General features: G+C 34.3%; 1 protein-coding gene and 1 pseudogene across 2 annotated transcripts; one reads left to right on the forward strand and one right to left on the reverse strand.

The window, feature by feature from the left end:
- Positions 1–459: 459 nt before the first annotated feature.
- Positions 460–11,483, reverse strand: LOC138310422 (uncharacterized). Of its 2 annotated transcripts, XM_069251639.1 has the most exons (11): positions 11,326–11,472; positions 10,365–10,461; positions 9,595–9,863; positions 7,603–7,736; positions 6,966–7,090; positions 6,682–6,804; positions 5,257–5,344; positions 4,656–4,811; positions 3,659–3,796; positions 1,532–1,668; positions 460–1,381 (listed from the first exon to the last, which is right to left on the reverse strand). In XM_069251639.1, exons 3-11 carry the CDS (start codon positions 9,852–9,854, stop codon positions 926–928), a joined length of 1,617 nt encoding a protein of 538 aa, XP_069107740.1. In that variant the 5' UTR covers positions 9,855–9,863; positions 10,365–10,461; positions 11,326–11,472; the 3' UTR covers positions 460–925. The 2 variants fall into 2 exon arrangements, with proteins under 2 accessions (XP_069107740.1, XP_069107739.1); XM_069251638.1 differs by lacking the exon at positions 10,365–10,461 and having other exon boundaries at positions 11,326–11,483.
- A 6,917-nt stretch (positions 11,484–18,400) lies between these two features.
- Positions 18,401–22,611, forward strand: LOC138309995 (short-chain collagen C4-like; annotated as a pseudogene).
- Positions 22,612–23,334: the final 723 nt, after the last annotated feature.

Consider the following 23,334-nt stretch of genomic DNA (forward strand, 5'->3'; position numbering starts at 1 on the left):
ATAAGTATTTGTGTGCCAAATTAACTTCAATTTCTCTGAAAAGTATGACATTACGCTCACAAACACATGACATCACAACCAATACCTACTTGCAAGGGCAGATAACTCTGTGTTATGCAAAAACAGATTAAGCAATTTCTAAATGCATTAATAAACAAATCTAAAACATCTACATTTTGAGTATTAAAGAAACCGAACATTAGTTTTAATAGGCTTAAAGTTATCACACAACCTTAAAGATTCTTTTCTTAAAATGCACAAAACTATATTCAGTCCACTCTCACAATATATTATAAATGCATATATATATATAAAAATCAATATATAATCACAAAAAACTGAAGATGTCCATTCTAATTTGTAATAATTATTTACCTAGAATTGTAGTTTTATGATTTATTGAACTTGATGCATTATCTTATAAATAGTATTATAAAAACTGGAAGTGCTAAAAACAAGAAGTCACCTATCCTTCCAGCAAAAATTCACATTTTGACAAAAATGGCTAACTAACCTCAAAATAAAACAAATTTTCAAATAACTCATGCAAATTCATGGATGGCATAAGTATTTCTGGATTTCAACAAAAAATTACTGGGCAGCTGATTTTTAAATCATGTCTTAAACTCCCTCAGATTCACAGATTTAAACTGCTAAAATAGACTTTTAGACAAAGTATTCTGTCTTTGCATTTTACGGAGTTACCTTTGTTGCAGATAGGTATCAACCGTCAAGTCATTATTTTGTGCGCGTATTCACGTAGTTTGCTCTCAAAATTGTGACGTTATGCTTGCAAACACATGAAATCACAATCAATACCTCCACGCAAGGGTAGTTAATTTTGTAATATGCAAATAAAGAATAAATTATCGTCTAAATATATCTTCTCATTTCTTTGTGGGCTTGTTACTATGGTAACACAGACTCAGATGATCAGCTGCATCTTTTCTTCCTGACTTATCCTTATTCCTTCAAGTTCTTCTTCATTCATTCCTTCACTTTCATCCATTTTCTGTCTTTTCTTTTTTTGTCTCAATTGTACATTATCTACATCTTTCTTTTGATTGTTCTGATTCTCTTTTTCCACCTTGTTCTCCTCACTATTTTTATCATCCTGCTTTCTTACAGGAAGTTGGTCCCCAGCAACAGGAAGTTGATCCCCTACAACAGGAAGTTGGTCATCTGTTACAGGAAGTTGGTCTTCAGCGACAGGAAGTTGATTTATTTCTGCGTAGTTGACTGGATCTCCGATGGCGTCCTTCAGCCGTTGCCAGAAGTGAGGTTGTATTGTTTCATCCGTCCAGTCCAGGAATGTTTTCCCCATTAATTTCCCAGGAACCTTACATTTGTCATATTTGATCAGAATCAGTACATCCTTTCTCTGAAATGGTGAGCAAAATTTGATCATATACATTTTTCTTATACAAATTCATAGAAAAAATGTTTTGGCAAATTCAAACCTTTACCATATCAATAGAAACTGACCTGTGCTATGACCTTATTGCGAGTCTGTTTTAACACTAACACTGACCTGTGCGATGGCTTTATTGTGAGCTTGTTGCAGCTCAAACTGTCCCCACATTGACCTCAGAAAGTTCTTGGACATCAGGACAATTGTCTTACGGCTCTTGTAGATGGAATCCATGACATTTTCAGCAATAGCCATCCCTGCAGAAAGAATAAGGGCTATGATAACCAGCTGTGTCCAGTTAAGTGAAATTTTTAAAATTTTAATGCATGTGTACATTATTTTATTTTTTGGAAAAAATGTCCCAAGGGTCACTATCATATAGTTTGAATAAAGACATAAATATACATAATTACATATGAGGCCAAAAATAATGCATATAATGTTTGCTATAACCCGACTGACCTAGGAAAATCGACTTGACTCAAAATGATTTATCTTATTTTAAAAATATGTAGCAAAGCAAAATATTATATTTCACTTTTTATACACCTAACCAGCAATAAAAATCATGGTTGAGTTATGGCAAAAAAAAAAAAAAAAAATACAACAATATATATTTTACTTTAGGCCTGATATGGAGTAGATAAGACATTGCTTTTATACATCTAATGGACACACATTTCAGTTTTTGTGAAAAATGTGTAGAGAGATACCCGGTAATTCGTAAAACTCTATTTAAAGAAGAGTAAATTTCCTGCTCTGCACTATAATATTTAAGTGAATTATCTGGTAAAAAGTATGATATTAAAGGGAATTATCTGGTACAAAGTATGATATTAAAGGGAATTACCAGGTCCAAAGTATTATATTAAAGGGAATTATCTGGTACAAAGTATGATATTAAAGTGAAAACCTGGTCCAAAAGTATGATATTAAAGGGAATTACCTGGTACAAAGAAGGTTATTCAAGTGAATTATCTGGTACAAAGTATGATATTAAAGGGAATTACCTGGTACAAAGTATGGCATTAAAGAGAAAACCTGGTACAAAGTATGATATTCAAGTGAATTATCTGGTACAAAGTATGATATTAAAGGGAATTACCTGGTACAAAGTATGGCATTAAAGAGAAAACCTGTTACAAAGTATGATATTCAAGTGAATTATCTGGTACAAAGTATGATATTAAAGTGAAAACCTGGTCCAAAAGTATGATATTAAAGGGAATTACCTGGTACAAAGAAGGTTATTCAAGTGAATTATCTGGTACAAAGTATGATATTAAAGTGAAAACCTGGTCCAAAAGTATGATATTAAAGGGAATTACCTGGTACAAAGAAGGTTATTCAAGTGAATTATCTGGTACAAAGTATGATATTAAAGGGAATTACCTGGTACAAAGTATGGCATTAAAGAGAAAACCTGGTACAAAGTATGATATTCAAGTGAATAACTGGTACAAAGTATGATATTAAAGGGAATTACCTGGTACAAAGTATGGCATTAAAGAGAAAACCTGTTACAAAGTATGATATTCAAGTGAATTATCTGTTACAAAGCATGATATTAAAGGGAATTATCTATACAAAATATGAAATTACAGGGAATTACCAGGTCCAAATTATGATATAAAAGGGTATTACCTGGTACAATGTATGATATTATTAGTTACACAGTTTGTTAGTGACTTAATACGGAAAAATATTGGGTCTAAAATAAACTTAAAAGGAAATTACATGTTTATTTTAGACCCAATATTTTTCCGTATCAGGTCACTAACAAACTATGTAACGAATTTATCCCGTCGAAGACACTTTCAATAAAGTAACTGCAAAATGCATTATGTACTGAGTATGGAAACCAAAACGACTCAAAACTTAATTCAATTTTAACCTCATTGAAGACTCGAATGTGTTGTCATGGTTCATTTCTGTTAAATAATCCTAAATAAGTGTTGCCGATTTCGGTTTGCTTTGAAAGTGGTCATCAGCGCTATCATTCAAACATTTTGTCTCCATCTCGTTGAGTGCCGTCGTCGCGAAGCGTTACTTGACCGCCATCTTGTTGCTAATGACATTAGGGGCAAAGAACGATAACTCTATCGTCCAAACCTGATACTATTTCTACTAACCTAATACGACTATATATTGGATATCATGTGACGCCATTTTAACCAATAGGAATACAAGATTCTTGTCTGAGGCGGGATGATAAAGGGTACAAAGCGTGATATTAAAAGGAATTACCTGGTACAAAGTCCTTGAAATCTATGTTAATGTTGTAGCCCATGCTGAGAAGCTCCTTGAAGAGTTTGTTTTTTACCCAATCCTCATCCTCACTGCTGTATGATATAAACACATCATATTCCAGTTGATAACCCGGGACTAGAGAACAAAACAAAATGCTAATCAAAAGTTCATAAAAACTACAACTCTTGCAAACTACTTCATCCCCGTCAAAAAATTTGGAAATGACAGGTTATCAGAAAAGGACTCCATATGGGATGATATCAGATCGTATATAAAACAGGGTGAGAATATAAGGATCTGTATTTTATAATCGTATCATGACTGCCCTCAAACAAGATGTCTACCCTAGTTGCAAGCAGCTGTAATGATCCATATCTAATATATAATCTTAAATTCTTTTCAATTGGAATAGCCTATGTTCAAAAACAAACCAACACCAATCTTGTATTTAGAATTCACCGTTTTGAAAGTTACTTTCTGGAAAATTATTTTAATTACTAGTACTGACATAGCTGAGCTTTATATAATGACAGTAAATCGTTTCATAAATACCATAGAAATGACAGCATGATTTAAGTCATATAAAAAATAAGCTAGTTCACAGTACAGTCAAATACAATAAATATTCTTACAACAAAATCCCATGGGTGATTTGTGTAAAACAAACAATACTTATAATAAAGCAATTTTCTTTCTCCCCGAAGATACCGTATTCGACCAAATAAGTGCCCAGGGCGCTTAAGAAATTGAAGCAATTCAGGGGGCGCTTAATAGAAACAATTTTGGACTTGCCTTTCATAAAATTATTCTAAAAAGTAAGCCATGAATAAAGAAGAAATCAGTAAGAAAACCAAAACAGTTTTCATATTTTCAGTCTGCATTTAATTTGAAGTAAGTGAAATTGAAGCGCGAAAAAGGGAGTGGCACTTATAGTGATGAGGGGGGCGCTTATTGGGGTCGAAATTTACTGTATATCCGAGACACCTCTACTTACCATCGTATTTCTCTGGATCCAGAGGTGGCCATTCAATATGTTCCTTTTTACGCCTTATTCGGATGATCACTATGGCAACAGTTGCCATGGCGATCGTTACAAAGCCACCCACTGCTATCACAGCAATCTGCCAGGTCGTCAATTTGAATCCAGTTCCTGATCAAGAAATTATAGACAATGAAATATCAAAAATAACAGAAGTTTGATCCTTCTAAATTGTCTTATAATAATTGACAGATTGTTTAATGTGAAACTGATCAGTCTGAAGAATTTCACATACAAAAAGTACATGTAAATGTCACATGTAAACAGTTTATGTATATTCCAGTAATTATAATTAAGTATTACATAACAACTTCTAGTATATAAAAGTACATACAAGTGTGGCTTTTATTTTCAGACATGCCAGACCATTCTTGGAATTTGTTAAGATAGGTAGGGGGTCCTATAAGAGGACAGGGTATGTTCAAGGAACATGTGCATTGCTTTGGACATTTAACAGTCAATAATGATATTTTACCAATTTTACAATTAACCAGTATACTTATATAACCTCGGAAATGAAAAAAAAAAAATCTAATCATTTCAATGTAAAACTCACCTGGCTGGAACTGCTGTAGTGTAATTGTTTTATTATCCCTACCAAAGTTATTTTTAGCCACACATGTATATTCACCAAGGTCTTCACTCTGCAATAGAACAAATAGTATACAATGGTTATAAAACAGTGATAGATTCTATTTCTCACTCTATATTATATGATCTCTCTACATCCTATGATCATACAGGAGAGATAGATTCTATTTCTCACTCCACATTGTATGATCATACAGGAGAGATAGATTCTATTTCTCACTCCACATTGTATGATCATACAGGAGAGATAGATTCTATTTCCCACTCCACGTTGTATGATCATACAGGAGAGAAAGATTCTATTTCTCACTCTACATTGTATGAGGAGATAGATTCTATTTCTCACTCCACGTTGTATGATCATACAGGAGAGAAAGATTCTATTTCTCACTCTACATTGTACGAGGAGATAGATTCTATTTCTCACTCTACATTGCATGATCATACAGGAGAGATAGATTCTATTTCTCACTCCACATTGTATGATCATACAGGAGAGATAGATTCTATTTCTCACTCTACATTGTATGAAGAGATAGATTCTATTTCTCACTCCACATTGTATGATCATACAGGAGAGATAGATTCTATTTCTCACTCTACATTGCATGATCATACAGGAGAGATAGATTCTATTTCTCACTCCACATTGTATGATCATACAGGAGAGATAGATTCTATTTCTCACTCTACATTGTATGAAGAGATAGATTCTATTTCTCACTCTAGATTGTATGAAGAGATAGATTCTATTTCTCACTCCACATTGTATGATCATACAGGAGAGATAGATTCTATTTCTCACTCCACATTGTATGATCATACAGGAGAGATACATGTAGATTCTATTTCTCACTCTAGATTGTATGAAGAGATAGATTCTATTTCTCACTCCACATTGTATGATCATACAGGAGAGATAGATTCTATTTCTCACTCTACATTGTATGAAGAGATAGATTCTATTTCTCACTCTACATTGTATGGAGAGATAGATTCTATTTCTCACTCTACATTGTATGATCATACAGGAGAGATAGATTCTATTTCTCACTCTACATTGTATGATCAAACAGGACAGATAGATTCTGTATCTCTATCAAACAGTAATGATAAATTCTATTTCTCTCTATACATTATATAGTTATAAAGGAGAGATAGATTCTGTTTCCCAATCTTACTTTACAAATGATAGATTCTATTTCTCACTCTACATTGTATGATCATACAGGTGAGAAAGAATCTAGTTCTTTATCTATCACACAGTAATGATAGATTCTGTTTCTCTTTCACACACTGATGACAGATTCTATTTCACAGTTTACATCACAGTGATTAATTCCTTTTTTCTAACTTTCTGTTTCTCAGATAGAATGTATTCTGTACTTACTGTGACATTTGTGATGTTGAGGACCAATTCCTTCCTGCCGTCAGGATGATCCAGACTGTCCCAGTAGTAATGAGAAGTGTCATCTAACTCACTGCCATTCCGTGTCCATATTCTCTGTGTAAACTGATCAGAAACATCATCAAGTATAATATTCTTTTCTCTATTTTTTTGTGCAATATGATTGATAAACTGTATTAATGCAAGTTACCACAATCGCTAATATCTTATTTTATATACAGTTATGTATAGTTAACTTTTTCCATATTATGTAGTGAGCAACTTACCAGCATCCCTGATGAGCCGTCTGTCATTGTACAACTGATCTGGATGCTGTCTCCCAAAGAAACTACCTTGACCCCATTCACAGGAGAAGTTGCCACAATAACTGGTGCATTTTCTGGATCATATGCTAAAAACAAAAGGATGTGTTAAGTTTTAATATAAAACACATATATTTATGTGTTGATACAGGCTCGATTTTCAAGTTTTTAGGTTTTACCAAAATTGCAATACATAACTAAATGAAAAGTGAATCCAACTGAAGAGCATTTTTCCTCTTATTACATTTAAGTCTAACAATAGAAAAGGATGAAAACTTTACGATTTACTGCTAGATTTTCCAAGCATTTGTACAGAATATCCCAGGGTAATCTCATCTACTAGAATTACTTCCCTTAGTTTCACTTGATCAGTACTGACGGAATGAAACGAACGGAATCAACCCTGGTACAAATGTAGATCAGAATGATTCAACAATGATTCCCAAAGGTGGATTGCTAGTTGAATTGTGTCATGTGTGTATCCACACCCCATTCCCACCGACTAGCAATCCATCTTTGAGTAAAAAGTTCAAAACCTATGTGAGAACTGTAAAATATTTCTTTTTACCAATTGCAATAGATGTACCATCTTTTTACTTACGGACGACGGTTTCGAATCCACTATATGAACAGGTGAGTCCCTCGTTATCTGTGATAGTGCAGGTGTAATTTCCCCCATCAGTATCCATTAGAGGCCAGATTTTCAGGACTTGGTCATCCATTTCAAAAAGAGCAGTGATGTTGTTAAGGATACTATAGTATTTAACTTTTATGTATAAAAAAGTACCCAAAATATATTATGTAAAACTCCATCCACCTCAAACATGCTCAAGATTTCAAATGTTTCCTCTTTATTTAAAGATGCTCCACCGCCGACAGAGCATAAATGATACTCATTATTTGAACAATAATTGGTGTTTAATCGTGTATACATATGTCTAATTAACACAAAAAGTAATTCAAAATAATTCATTTTGCTTTCGGTGCATGGGCAGTCAGTACTGCATTCCATATAGGACATAGTGCCACACAATTTTTTCGGGATGCAATTAATTATTTTTTATATTTTTATCTTGAAGTAAAATTAGAAGGTCAAACTTTTCAATGGTGGTAATGGTGTAAAGTGAGTAACTTTTGTAACTGAAGAAAAATACTGAATCGTCTGCTCCTGTTTTTGGATAGAGAAAAATTACCATTTGCGGGCAGGGGGAGCATCTTTAATCTTTGATAAATCTGACAATAGATAAAATCTCTAAAACAAGAAAAATTCTATGTAGCTTGCTAACCTAATTACGTTTGAGACCTGTATGCCGTATGATGTAGGGCCTAAGATCTTTAATCAAGCTCTCTCCTTTGAATTCCCCAAACCTAATATAAGAATACAAGACTTTAGTTTTCATTGGTCTTTAAATTACAGGTAAGAGCTTGTTACATTCCTAACTCAGGTTACATTGATTCAAAAGACTCATGGAGGGAGAACCTTAGAGGTTAATAGGGTCCATAAATCTCGTTACTTCAGGTTTTCAACTTCCAGGTACATTCCAGAATCCTGGTGGCTTTAGTAACTAGCAACAAGGATGCAGTGAGATATATCATGACACTTTAAAACCCATCAAAATTTCATTTCTCATGGTTAGTTAAAACCTGTGTATATAACCTGCTACACAGTTATGACATCCTTGATACTCCAGGGGTTCCAATCACTTACAATCTCTACACCCCTGGACTATCTCATAGTAAAACTGGAGACAGCTCCCCACCCCCTGGGACAACATTTATTTATGAATCTGAGCAAATCACAAGCCAGCAAAAAATTCCTTTAATACTACAGAGAGAGCGACTCTCTACTATAAAGCCACACAATCAACTCCAGTGTACCTTTATATGGCCCTTTTGATGTGCATCAAAGGACTAAATTACCTATTCTGTTCTGTTGCCTTCAATTTTACTATGAGATCATCCAGGGGTGTAGAAGTCGGAAGTGATCCCTGGAGTACCGAGTTTGGCGGTATGAAGAACCCTACAGGTTTTATACGTACAGCTTCATGCTTTCACACCATTTACCTTGTTACATAGCATAAACACAAATTCCCCATTTGTGGATCTAACTAGTGATGGGAATCGGTTGAAATTTTATGATCGATCATCATTTATTTTGTAACCAATCGATGATCGATTAAAATCGATTATATTTGACCGCGAATGTTTTCCAGGAAAATTGTTCATTGCCATGTTCTCATCTCGCTTATGTTTTCGTATACTCTGAATGTTTACATTACTACGTAGTGCTTATGCGTTCTTCAATTTGTTTAGAGGCTTGGTATTTGAAATGATTTGAGCAACAATTAATTAACACACACAAGCGATTGATTGTGACAAGTTTTCTATGACATTTCTTGCATGTTTTACTGACCGGCTAATTATACACTTTTGTTTACCATGATATCGGGCAATTCCGACAAAACTCGATTACATATTTCTTAATCAATTAATTGGTCAAACACCCCAAACCAATGATGCTTGATGAAGTGGATTAATTGGAACACCACTAGCTCTAACTGTTACCGAATTCCCTAAAATAGACAAAGGATATCGGTCCGAAGGTTTGATGACTTCTCCATCTTTAATCCAGGTTACGTTGAAGCTTGGCGTCAGTGTGGTATTGACAGTACATGTAAACACTAACTGGCTGGACCCTCCGGCTGTGGCGGGACTATCCGGCCACCGAGGACTGGGGCTAAATCTTGGTCCCTTAGAGCGCAGACAATCACCAGAGATAGGGCTGTACGAGCTCCCCACAGGCGTCAGGTAGGGTAAACATACAAGGGAGATAACCAGTGTGAGTGGCACCATTCTTCTTTGCTGGTTAAAAAAGGAAATTACTTTTCCTTTAACAAAATCATGCAGTTCTTGACATTCATAAGGAAAAATCAGTTCTTTCTGTGTCAAATTTGTATTCAGTTGTAGGAAAAGGTTTAATATCAAATAATTGTATGTTTTTAGCCTAGCTATAAAAAATACATCCCGAACTGATCAAGTATTATCGCGGAAATATGCAATTATCATAATAATCTTTTCCCCGAGGAGTCCAGGTGATATAAAATATTCAGAAGTTGTACACAAATATGCAGATTCAATATATAATACCTGATATGTAACAATTTTTGTAATTAATTTGATGCAGAATAAAACACATATTATGCATTAAATAATGAAATGATACTTTAAAATGATATATTGTACATAAATCTTACACAATACCATATATAATAAGAGTTATCTCCCCTGAGGTAATTGATATATCTTTCATAAATGTCTAAGACGATACTAATTTGATTAACACAAAAAATCAGCCTTACACACCTTTTAATATCTTGCCTAAGTCAGTTAATGGAGTGATATTCAATTCAGGCAGAAATCAATTGTTCCGTGAGGTGATAATAGAAACAGATTCCTAAAACTACAATTGAATATTAGAAATTAGAAAATAATTAAATCAGGTTAAACCATGGGTGTACTAAAAATGTCAAATAAATCAATTTAATCACTGAATAACGATTTTGAAAATTTGATTGATTTGGGGGAAACAAAAAGGTCAAAACCATACATAGTCCTTTGGTTATTTTAATTGAAAACTTTTGTTTTCCATTATGGATTTCTATATTTTATTAAGTCTATCAATCATCTTCATTTACACGAATTAAAAAAAGACTAATTATATAGATATGTAACACATTCACAGAACTAGGCGTTCAAAAAAGAACGTTTCCAAAATAGGCATGTAAAACGAAACTACAATTAAAACAAATATTAAAGCCCCCAAATGGGCCCCATTTTCTGTTTGATTTGACCGAGGCCATAAAACGACACTGTCTATAATTGATCAGTTGACCTACAAGTATACCTGAAGGTCTCAGTTATTAAGCAACGCTATTCAACATTCTGTTAAAATTGTCCTTTTTCCTCTAAAACACATAAAAATAAAATATCAAAATAATTGGATTTTATATATTGACAATAATGGTGTTCACGCCCACAATATAATCAGCTGTTTCTGTTTTAGTAAATTATCTAATTTAGGAAAATATAATAACTTTTGCAGTGCACATTGAAGTGCTTTGTGTATGCATTTACATTAAACATATAAACCCTAAATGCAATACTATGTCAATTTTGCCCCGATAACTTTATCAAAACACGTTGCTTTAACAGGCCTTTTATCTTTATAATACAACTGAACATGCACGTCCATACAAAAACTGAAAACGAAACCAACAAATATCAAGAACTCGTGGACAGTATCAGCAAAAACTCGTGACCTTACCTGTTATCTGCTGGACGTTACTTCCTGCCAATTACACGAACACACGCACTGTTGGTACAGGTTAACAGATCTAGTTGTTTTCTACAAGCAGAACGATAGTCGATTTCTGAAAACCCATTTCGTGGAATACCCTCCACGCTCTAGTTGGTAGGGAAGGGCGATAACTCGTACAGTCACTGTAATCAATACACAAATCAAATATCCATGTTGCGGGCCTACTGTTGTGAACACAGGGCCTTTTATTGCCAAAATATCTCATACACGTCCTTGATTTATTCATATGTACGTGCACGTACTTTTGTGGCATATCAATATTTTGTTTTATAGTGGCAAAGGAAATTATATACAAGGAAATCGAAACGGCAGCGGATTTTTTTCTGGTTTGAAAACTATTGTATTTTTTTTAAAACGTGAAATGCCTGGAAAGATTTCTTATCTTAACGTTAATTGTAAGATATGTTCTATCATAGGCAGGTTTTATTGTTTTTTTTTCGTCAATCATATAGCCACTATCAGTGAACAGATCCTGTCTTACAGTGTGTTGTGTTTTGTTTGTTTGTTTGTTTGTTTGTTTTTGCACTGTATACTGTATCGTTGTTAAATTTCACTGGTGTAAAATTTCGTGATTTCCTGTTTGAAACTTATTCGTGGAGGATTATTTTCGTGAAGTATCTTTGTAGGATTAGAAAACGTCCTTCATACGATAGATTTAATTATGTCAAATCATATAGATTTGATTAATTTCGTAAGGTATTAATTTTTGCGAATTTGAATGGATCTGCGAAATATGCATAATCAAACCCCCGCGAATATTAGCAATATTAGAATATACAGTACATAGTCAAGACAGTAATCGCTTGGAGTTTTTTGGATAATTTTATTTTTTTTTGTCTTTTGTGGATCATTCTACAGGCGCATTCCATGCTACACGCTCCTTGCGATTGTGTGTGGAGCTCTTGCCTATTTTATAGTTTTTTAGTGGGTTATATCTAAGAAGAAGAGCATATACTGTCAGAAATACTAAACAGTAGGTACACCTCGTCCGATCACACTACAGAACCGATCGAGAGTCTTCAGACCAGTGAGGACACGAGGCGGTGACAAGGGAGATGTTAGACAGAAAAATGTCAGTGAGGGGGAAAAAGGGAAAGAAAAAATAGCATCAACCACCGATTAACGACGCGCGCGCAAAAAAAAAAAAAAAAAAAAATGCGCGTTGTAAATTAGGCTTGTGCATCAACAATATGGTCACTTTTTTAAGCTATCACGCACCTCCAATGCCCTACACGCAGAACACCAAACCGATGTTATTTCGCGAAGTTTAATTTATGTGACGTATGCGAGGTGAGAATGTTTTGTCATATATGGTTAAAGCAGTATTTAAATCTCAAGTACTTTTCAGTGCATTTTTGTGTCGTACAGAATGTCTTACCAAAGATATCAAGCAGGACACCTGTCACATTTTTTTGAGAATTAGTCAGCTCTCTTTCAATCACATTCATAAAAAGATATATAACATTGTTTTGTTCTGTTGTCCATGTAAATACAACATTTTTTTTTGTACAAAATATACATGATTATATATTTAAATATTTTGCATAATAATGTTGATATTGAAAATTAAGCTATCGTTCAATTCGTTCTGTCGTGTAGATTTTGTCACTAGACTACGAGACTAGACTGGGTTTGTGTCACCAAATCATGTGTAGTCTACACTCCTTATGTGACACTATCCAGATCTTACATGTGTTTAACAGCGCCTGAGGAGTGGACGCCCCAAACAATAGTTTGCTGATGAAATTCCGCCATTGTCACGAGAAACTGTGGAGCAGTGATGTCGTATAACCTGGAAACGAAGGGCTATCTGCCTTGGCCAAAAATGGACAGAAAGGACATCGTCTTGGCGGTCTTATCAACGGTGGTTTGTATCCTTAGTATCGGCGTGATCTATGCTATAGGTAAATTATGAAAATAATAATTAACTTACATAATATATAATAACGATAATAATATATATTTTATTTTTAGTGTCATTCATTTAAAATACATACAGAATATACATGAAAAATGTCTGGGCAGAATCGAATATATCAAGAAATCTCAACAATGTCTTGGGCTAAAGTGTGGTAAGAGCTTCGCCTCGCTGCACTTTACGGTCACCGAGTTCACGACATGTGGCCGTGTACAAATTCTTTATGTTATTAATACGAATGAAATAAAATTAACTCCTGAAATTTTACTTTGTATGTCATGTTTATTTTACACATTGAACTTTTTGTCCCTTCAGCGGATTCATAATTCTTCATACCTTACACGCATGCCTAAAATACTTTTCTTTTTATTGAATAAGTACGTAACTACATTTCGGTTTTTTATTTACTGTTTAAAAATCATAGAATATATTCTTATTGCGTCCATTAGGGATTGGATTTTCGTTTTTAATTTAACCTGCTTGTTATACTTCCTCTAAGAATATATTTATTAAACTCATGTTAAAATTGATATTGTTAACCAGGGCAAATTCAATATGATATTATCACGAAATCCAATCCCCTACACTAAACCATATAAACTCGTCAAAGGTTAGTCGGTCAAAGTGGGAGGAGAATACAAGTTTTATAACGTGTTTGATAATTGATCAAACTTTTAAATATATATTTCAATGTTTGAGCTAAAAGTAAATATATAGCCTAATGTCCGCAATAGTGTGAAACCGTTTATTTGCTCCGCTGACGCACGCTTACACACTAAAATTGATCGAATTTTTCAAAAGAGCACCAATCATCGATAGATGAAACAAATTCACCTTGTGTTCGATGGATACAAAATCGTCGACCTGTAATTATAAAATTAAATACTCAAAGAACGACAATAGATAATGTTTATAACATCTATCAGAGGTGTCTCACACCCTTTTGCATCGTAGGACGAAAAAAATGTTTACATTTGTCAACCACTGTTAATTTATTGAATCATATATAGTAGTAAATATTGCGGAAATAAGTAAACAAAGCCGCCAAATCATTTTCCTTATAAGGTCAAAAGAAAAAATTTTTGATTTAATATTTTGTTTGTTTGTTTGATTATTTAACGTCCTATCAACAGCTATGGTCATGTAAGGACGGCCTCCTATGTATGCGGTGTGTCGCGTGTATGTGGTGCGAGGTGCGTGTTTTGGGAGACTGCGGCATATTCATGTGTCTTCTTGTATAGTGGTTCTGTTGCCCTTTTTATAGTGACATATCACTGAAGCATGCCACCGAAGACACCAAGCAACACACCCCACCTAGTCACATTTTGTCTCTTAATAAGGATTACTTCATGCATAAAGGACAGATTAATTTTTGTAAAATTCTTCTCCATTTCATTTATGATAAATAAATGAATAAAGAAAAAAAAATTCTCAAACAAAATAGAACTGAAGGAAAAAACTGATTTGGTCATTTTCGTGTTTTTTGTAGGAAACTAATAATAACATATAACTTCTAAAAAATCTGTAACTTTCATTCGCCAATATCAAGAACTATAAAATCTTATGAGATACGAACCATTAAGGTAATGTTTGTTTGAATTTTAAGGTACACATTGTGTAACATCAACATTATCGATGTATGTTTACAACTGATGTTTCCGTCCTCTCCATCACGAATTCTGTCAGAGTTTTTCCACCGAAGTCAACATTATGCCGATAGCCATGTTAATACGCCATCTGTGTAATGTCATATAAGATTTTAGTTTAAAAACGATAATCGACGCGGAAACTCATCTAGGCATTTGTCACGAATGCATTCACGATAAAAAATGTAGCCAAGGAGTGGGTTTCCAACAAATTATTGAAGGAATATATTTTTATTTTGTTGAAGTTGTTTATAAGGGTATAATGATAATGGGCTTATAATGATGATTTATGGAGCACGTGTAAATTAATTATGTATAAGTTAATGGGTGCCACGTGTAAATTAGGTAGTAGGGTAATGATATATGGAGCACGTGTATTTATGATGGGCAATATGTAATGGTGCAGTGTAAATTGATGTGTGTAAAGGGTATTAATGTATAATAAGGGTATAAAGATAATGGAGCACGTGTAAAATATGGGTTATATGTAGCACGTGGGACATTTATGATAATTACAGTTGTAAATTGGAAAGTTTTAAATTGCACGTGTGCAGTTATTGAGTCTCCATGTCAGTGCAAACTGTAGTGCAAATGTCCTAATATAAGTAAAGTTTAATTTTATTTCTTTTTACATCGATTACGAAACAAGTTGTACAACTTATGCAAATCACTCTCGATGGCCCGGATGTAAGCACGCGAAGGGTCTTAGAATGGGAGGAAACCGGAGCGCCCGGAGAAAACCCACGTGATCGGGCAGGTGACCCCTAACATTTCACGTCCGTGCCGGGGATCGAACCCCGGCCGGCTAGGTGAAAGGCGAGTGGCTTAACCACTACACCACCCGATCACCCTATAGTAAAATGTTTAATGTTTGATGTTTAATTAAATCAGGAACAAATGATATGATAATGAAAATAAATAACTACGGATTTATTCATTTAGCTCATGTAATGAACGAGTTTTTTCTGTCTTTTCTAAGTTCCGAGTACATAGCGTTTGCTGATGAAACACTTTGAAGCTTACTCTTCAAGTCACCATCTTGATTTTAAACCACTTTAATCATAATTATTAAACTTTGTTTTTGGTAGTTAAAGTAGTTTAAAAGTAAAATGGTGACTTGGAGAGTAGCTGAAAATTTGAAATGGAGATATTTTATATAACGCATTATTCCTACATTTTTTATGTTGGTCAGTTACAATGTAGTTAAAGTATAGCTATGGTTTAAATGGATTTTCAAGTACAGTAATTTTGCACAAGCAGAAATGTGTATAACTGGACAATTGTGTCAATATCCAGACGGGTTTTAAAACATATACACCTGATTACAATAGGGATGCTGACGTAACAATGCGAATTCAACGTATTGAGGTTCGCTCAAATGTATCCGGTGTATCATAAAGTGACCCTGGGCTCAGTGTCTTTGTCGGAGCGTCAGTATACCTAAGAGGTGACCGGGTGTACACTGGGTATTTTGCTGGCTACATCGGTGTCATTATGTTGTCAACGACACATACACAAATACAGTGATAGCCTCAGTCCACCACCAAATACAAAACAATAGACTATATCCATTTTCATTGAGTTGGGCCCTTGTGATACCTACACAAAGAGATAAAAACATAAATATACCGCAGCCTCCTCACAAAACATTCTAACGCAATTGCAAATATGGGGAGGGGGGACGTCCTTAAAATGTCTTAATAGGAAGTTACGTAGAACCAACCAGCAAACAAAGTTATCAAACACGAACAGAGATAATGAGCAACATTCGTCCAGGTTACTTCAACAAAACATACTGAAGAACACATTAGGCTTTGCCATTTGACAGAAGACCTAACGGGAATTATCAACGTAACAGTCCCGTGCGAGGCAAATCCATGGCAACGATGAATCGCTGATCATAATATTTCAAATTATTTTTTTTTCTACAAAATTAACTTTGTTTGGAATTTGTATGCTAAACAAATTATTTTTTTTCAAAGTAAATTATTCTGTCAAAGTAAAATTGCTGAGTGAATATGCGACCCGCATATTAGTCCTATTCTTACTGCAAATTGTACTGTATATCTTCTCATCAGGCATCATAAAAAGATATTCAGCAAAATTTGCAGCAAAAATAGGACCTAAATTCGGGTCGCACGTTCACTCAGCAATGTTACTGTGACAAGATAATTTACTTTGAAAAAATAACATGTGTTACTGAAGAATGTTTTTAATTCAATCTATTTATAGCAAGAAATCCTGGGTCAGATTTCGATGACATAGACGGCAAAATGAGGAGACACCAAGCAGAAATAGACACTATATAAATGATAGGATTCCATCTTTAGTGATGTTTAGGTCGGTATTACAGTTATAATATGCCAATAACTGTGCGAGAAAAATCAATTGTTAACGCGTAAGTTTTGATAAATTAAGAAAGTCATTCAAGGCACTGGCAAACATGTAAAAATGCCTTTTGAGCATTTGCAGCAACGTGTGATTTATGCACTGTGATAGTTCTTGTTTTTTTATGTTGACATGTATATATGTTTAGATTAAAAGACGCTTGAAGAATTAGTCACTTAGTCTAGTGATTACTAAATATCGCTGTAAAAAATATGAAAGGAAAATGTAAACAATTGCTTTTGGCCTTCTTAGGCGCGTTTGACAGTGTGTACTACCGCACGGTATAGTAGACATACACATTATTAATTGCGTTTGGCAGAGTACTTCTAAATCTTCAAATTTATTTTTGAGGCCTAATTTAATTCTGTAAATTTAAACCTGTGCATTTTAAGCATTGTAAGTACTCAAAAATATATGCAGTGGTAATTTTTGGGCTCGCGAAATAAACATATTTTATTGTGAATAACATATTAAAAGCTTTTCTTTTGAATTCCGCGAGCTTTGAAAATTATGGCCACATATAACTTTAACCATGAAAACATGGTCCATAAAATGTATGTCAGATTAAAGTACAAATGACAAGTTAAGGAAATATGTATTTTAGATATATATACCAATTGAAGAAGAATCTATGATTCAAAAATCGCTGTCTGAGACTGAGATAGTCTCGGTTAAACCTGCCTATCTTTATTAGGCTTTAAAGTTTGTTTTTGCCTTAATATATACTAGAAAAACAAAACCCAATAATATATGCAGACTAAAAGAATGAGACTTATTGGTTATAACTAGTGCCGTACCCAAAGGAAGTGATTTTGATAAGCAACCTATTATACCTACTAACATTAGGGCAATATTTTCTTTTCTTCACGTGATATTTCATGTAGCGAAATTCAGTTTCTCCTGCACTGTGGCACGTGAAAATACAAGTGATCATGAGTAATATTGTTCTGGGTAGGACGGTGGTCGTTGATTGTGAGTTTATATGCGCCTTGTGACGTGAAATAACTTGTTTTCTTGGTTCACGTGAACTTTTGATTTTGATGTATTGTTTTTGGGTTCTGAGTTTGAGATGGAACTTGACTTTATAAAAGATGTCTTTGGAACACTCAATGTAAGTTTAATGGTCGAGTAGTAATTTAATTTATCTACTTCAATTCAATTCTGCTCTCTGTCATGTATTTGCGAGGCGTAAACGTCATACTTTTCGCGAGAAAAAACTCACATAATAATGACGTAACAAGCGATATCTCTATCATAGCGATGTTACTCTGTAATATTACAAGATGGATATACTCAGCAGCTAGGTTCTTCTGTTTACAAAAACCGAGAAGTGATCTAATTGTAGTGATCGAGCGTGGTGCACATTCCCACAACATTAACGTCTGGTCTTTGCAAGTAACCCGCTAAATTGATTATTCTATGTCAACAAGGTCGCTTCCCAAGCGCTTTGAATATATATTCTATTATGTTTTATAATTGTCGTTACAGAAATGATTAAAATGTCTTTCAGGCTAACATAGCGCGCCTGGATATACAAAGGGAAACAACCTTCAGTATAAGACAGATAGTAATGGTGAGTTATGTTTACTTTAATAAAAAAAAAAAAAAAAAAAAAAAAAAAAAACCAACAACATAAAACAACGTATACCACAGTCTCCCAAAACACACAGGAATCAACAACATACAGCAGATTGCATAAAGAGGAGGTCATCCTTCAATGACACTAACTTTCAACTTTGACCTCACTCACTAATCAACCATAACCATACTGCTTTTTATTCAACGTGAATTGCTATTAGGTTTTTGTCCTGTAACTTGTTATGGATGTAAATGTGTGTTCATTCTTCTAAAACACGTACATTTGTATTGGTCCTGTTATATCTATCAGTGACTCAAACCGTCGTCCTCGAGTTTTAATTTTATAGTAGTTGCTGTCAATTAAAATCACCAAAAACAGGAAAGAAACAGAAAAACTCAAGCAATAGCGTTTAGGACATTTGTAAGAACAAATGTACTCTTTTTACAATTTAAATTCGTAGGAACCTCCTCAGATATAACACTCAAAGTTATTTTTTTTATTGTCTCTTTGATATCGATGGTGTATGGGTTTGCAGTCTACTTGATCTTGAACCTTTTGGCTCGGTAGATTACCAATGGGACATGCTCCTTTAGGTACTGTAGAATTGAAGAAGCATAGTTAGAGGAACAACAAGATCAACCTAGATGAAACAAAAGGTGATTTATATGTAGAAGTTAAAATGAAATAATAGATATTTGATGTGTGTTATAATTCTATAATTGTAATTATCAGGTGCATTTGATGAGAAAAAGTAGTGTGGGTAATTTAGATAATAAGGAAACAACTCATTGCGCCAATGCGCATCCACTGTGATTATATGGTCTGTGTCGGTACTATGGCCTCTGAGAGTGGTAAAGTCGATAAAGAAAATAACCGTTTGCGGTTTGTAACGCATGTCAAGTAAATATTGTCCGTGCTGGTTTGATTGTGCATTTGTATTGGCGTTATGCATTTTTAATTTTGTGCTAATTTTATAAGGAGTTAAGGAGAATAATATCATATACTTGTTTTTATTCTTTGGTTTTCATCATGAAATCTGGCTTTCTGATTGGACATTACTTTGTTTGTTTTTGCTTACAAAAACTATGAAATAAAATATGAAAAAATATCGGAAGAATAGTCGCGGGAAAACCCAACGTTTACTCCGTGAGCTCCTCCACAAATAAAGGCATTGACGTTGCGGTATTTGATTGAGGAAAAATAATCACCTTGAAAATCGCTGGAATGGTACATTTTTTTAACAATACATGTACATTATTTTATCAAATAGAAGATTATAAGATTAATTATAAGTCACTGTTGTCACTTCTTTTTTTAATTTTATTGGGGGTTTGAAAATAAATTGTTTGCAAACTGAGGTGACGCGGAGATTCACACAGTTTCCAAATCAAAAATTTCTTTCCATACCCCGATGAAGTTTAAAAAATAGTGAGCATCAATGCTAATTTGAATGAAATAATGCTTATTCAATAAATTTTGTTTAAAATGTTATTATCATATCAGGAGCACATTAACAGAGATACAACAACAGCGAAGCAGCAAATGGTAAGTAATGCTAACAAATAGATAATAGGATAATTGGGTATTTTTACGATGAACATATTACAAAATCATAACGTGACTTTAACGAACATAAAAACATTTTATGTTTAGATTTCAATGTACAGTTTGTTCTAAATAAAAGAAATTATTAATACATCCGCTAAAACCTATTAAAATATATGTTCCATCTGTGTTTAACATGATTTGAATATATATTTATAACATACTCCTTTCTCACGCACGTGGCCGCCATCTTAAATCGAAAACAAGGCTGTAGGGTGCAAGGGCCAAATGGCTGCGAAGCGTAAAAAGGAGTATTTAATGTGCAAAATAAATATATATTCAGAAATATTGCATTGTAGTTTCAACATAAAAGCCACAACCACACATATCTTTTGTTACAGGCATCTTTAATTGTGTAAACGAAAACAAGTAGTTTTTGTCTTGAAGGTGTCAGACAATATGGTAGGTCAAACACTAATTTTGTTTTCGTTCATCAAGTCAGTCGTGTCATTTTTCGAAAATACAGTCAAAACATTTTTCCCAGTACTACCTCAGTGTCCTCTAAGACTAACATGTTTGATTGTGGCTATTGCACGATGATTGGTTAACGACCCTGTTTTGATTGGTTTCAGAAAAAAGGCAGAGGCATAAATTAGTTGCTCCTAGGTTACCAAATCTTGCAATGTCAACCCTCTGAACCGGATGTATTGGTCATCTCTACTTTAAGCCTTTCGGATTCGGTCTCGGACCAGATTCAGCTAATACCAGCAACATATTACAGGACAGAATAACATAATAGAAGCCACTGAGTTCATATGCTCTAAATATCAATCCTGCACCGATGAAATTCAGCCAAAAATCTGAAATGAAGAGAATCGAAAAAATTTTAAGATTAATAAGATATTTTTGTCTTGAGATATTTTCTGTAGTTGTTTTTTTCTAATTCGGAACAAGGGGTTGTTTATATACGATGGGGAAGGAAAGATTGCCTGGGAAATACAACTGAGTTGTATAGTATATTCAGGTATGAATTGATTTTAACCTGCCGCTTCTTTGGCAATATTTTTTTTCGGATATTTTTAAACATTTTCTGCAGGGTTAAAGGCTAGTCTTCTGACCAATCAGGATACACTTCTGTTGGTCAGTGAAAACAGAGACAAAGGTGTATAATCTTCATTCCATGAAACATTCCTTAACTTAAAGGAATCCCTCAACTAAAGATTCTCCCTAGGAAATCATTGCGGATTTTTTTTTAAGGAAAGCTCTCTTTAACTTAAGATTGTAATGCTCTTCCTATGGAGAAGGTTAAAGTTAAGGAATTCCATGAAATTGGGCCCAGCTATATGACCAGGTACAAGACAATGCATTGAGAAGAAAGAAATAGTCATATCGGCTAAATTATAATATCATATCATAGTATTGCATACTAGTAATTCGACAATGACAAATAAATCAGCATCGATCATCGATTTTCGACTCTCATTTCGGAACAAATAGAACACTTCTACGCCATTCTGTCTGGTAGGCTATAGACTTCAGTTAGAGACTATTGCAACAACCAATGCCTAATGCCGACGAGCCCTTAAACTATTTAACACCGAAATGTATCTTTACATGGACATCTTTAATTTTCTTATTTCTTTTGTAATAGGGTATGCGGGCGGATCTCATTACTCCAACGTGGGGGCGGCCGCGGAGTATGTCTGCCTACCCCCAGACCCCTCCTGGGGCCCCAAACAAAACATCAGGGTACAACAAACCTGGGTTCATGTATGGCGCCGAGTACGAGGATGATATCCTCTTTAATGTCAAGGATAGAAATAGAGACGTTCCGTGTGCTGTCTGTCGCAGTTCTTTTCAATCAACGTCGATCATGATACCTGCACGTGTCCAGTGTTACCCCGGATGGACCGAAGCGTATCGTGGTGTACCTAGCCTCCGGGTACTATAAGCAACCAGCAGCGTCCCAGTACGTCTGCGTCGACCAGGAACCTCAGACGTTGTTAGGCGGCGGAAGTAGTAACGACGAGGGGAAACTCTTCTTCCAGGTGCGAGCAAAGTGTGGGTCGTTGAAATGTCCGCCATACGAGGACGATAAAGTACTGTCATGTGTAGTGTGCCTTAAATAGGCTAATTTTATTATAAATACTGGAAACTATTTTTTTCTGGCTGCAAAACTTCATTCCATTCTAGATTAACAATTCACGGATCTAGAAATAGCAAAAAGTTTGAAAATGAATTCCTGTCAGTTCTAAATAGGTTACAGTGAATTTTGATCGCAAAATTTATTGACAACTGTAATCTAACCCCCCCCCCCCCCCCCCCCCCAAATGGCTTATAGTTATTTTAGAATTTCAGCGTTAAACTAGCCTTGTTGTTGTATATATGGAATGAAAACATCCAAGATTTTATTTTGGAAAAATACAACGGCTCTTTGAATCAGATACTGCTTTATACTTATCAAGGAAAAACAAATCCCCACGACATGTTAGTCATAAAGTATATCCATCACTTAAAATATAACAAAAACAAGTACATGCAATACATGGCGTACATGTATAACAAAACTGAACTATATTACTTGTGAAAAACAGACGTCAAGCAATTCAAAATTTATTTCATGAAAAAAAGTAAAAAACAAAAAAACACAAAACAACAAAAAACGTACATAAATATCAACATCATGACGACCACGATGTCGTCTAGCATCGAAACATCTCGACAATAGATAAAATATGGCGAATTAAAACAGATTCGAAGCATTAAGACTTCAGTCGTCTATAAACATGTTTTGATTGACTTATTCTGATTAATCAGAGTTACTTCCCTTTGTTTCACTTTGTCAGTACGGATTTTAACAGAGTTATTTCTCTTTGTGT

Source organism: Argopecten irradians, chromosome 16, assembly GCF_041381155.1.
Source record: "Argopecten irradians isolate NY chromosome 16, Ai_NY, whole genome shotgun sequence".
Taxonomy (NCBI): Eukaryota; Metazoa; Mollusca; class Bivalvia; order Pectinida; family Pectinidae; genus Argopecten; species Argopecten irradians.

Bases quoted from the DNA above. Each gene is read 5' to 3' on its own strand.
- LOC138310422 (XM_069251638.1), bottom strand. From the start codon at position 9,854: ATGGTGCCACTCACACTGGTTATCTCCCTTGTATGTTTACCCTACCTG. The intron at 7,737-9,594 runs ATATCCTTTGTC...TAACAACATCAC, and splicing joins GTCATCAAACCTTCGGACCG to TGCTCTTTTTGAAATGGATG. The intron at 4,812-5,256 runs GTGAGTTTTACA...TTTCTTGATCAG, and splicing joins ACTACAGCAGTTCCAGCCAG to GAACTGGATTCAAATTGACG.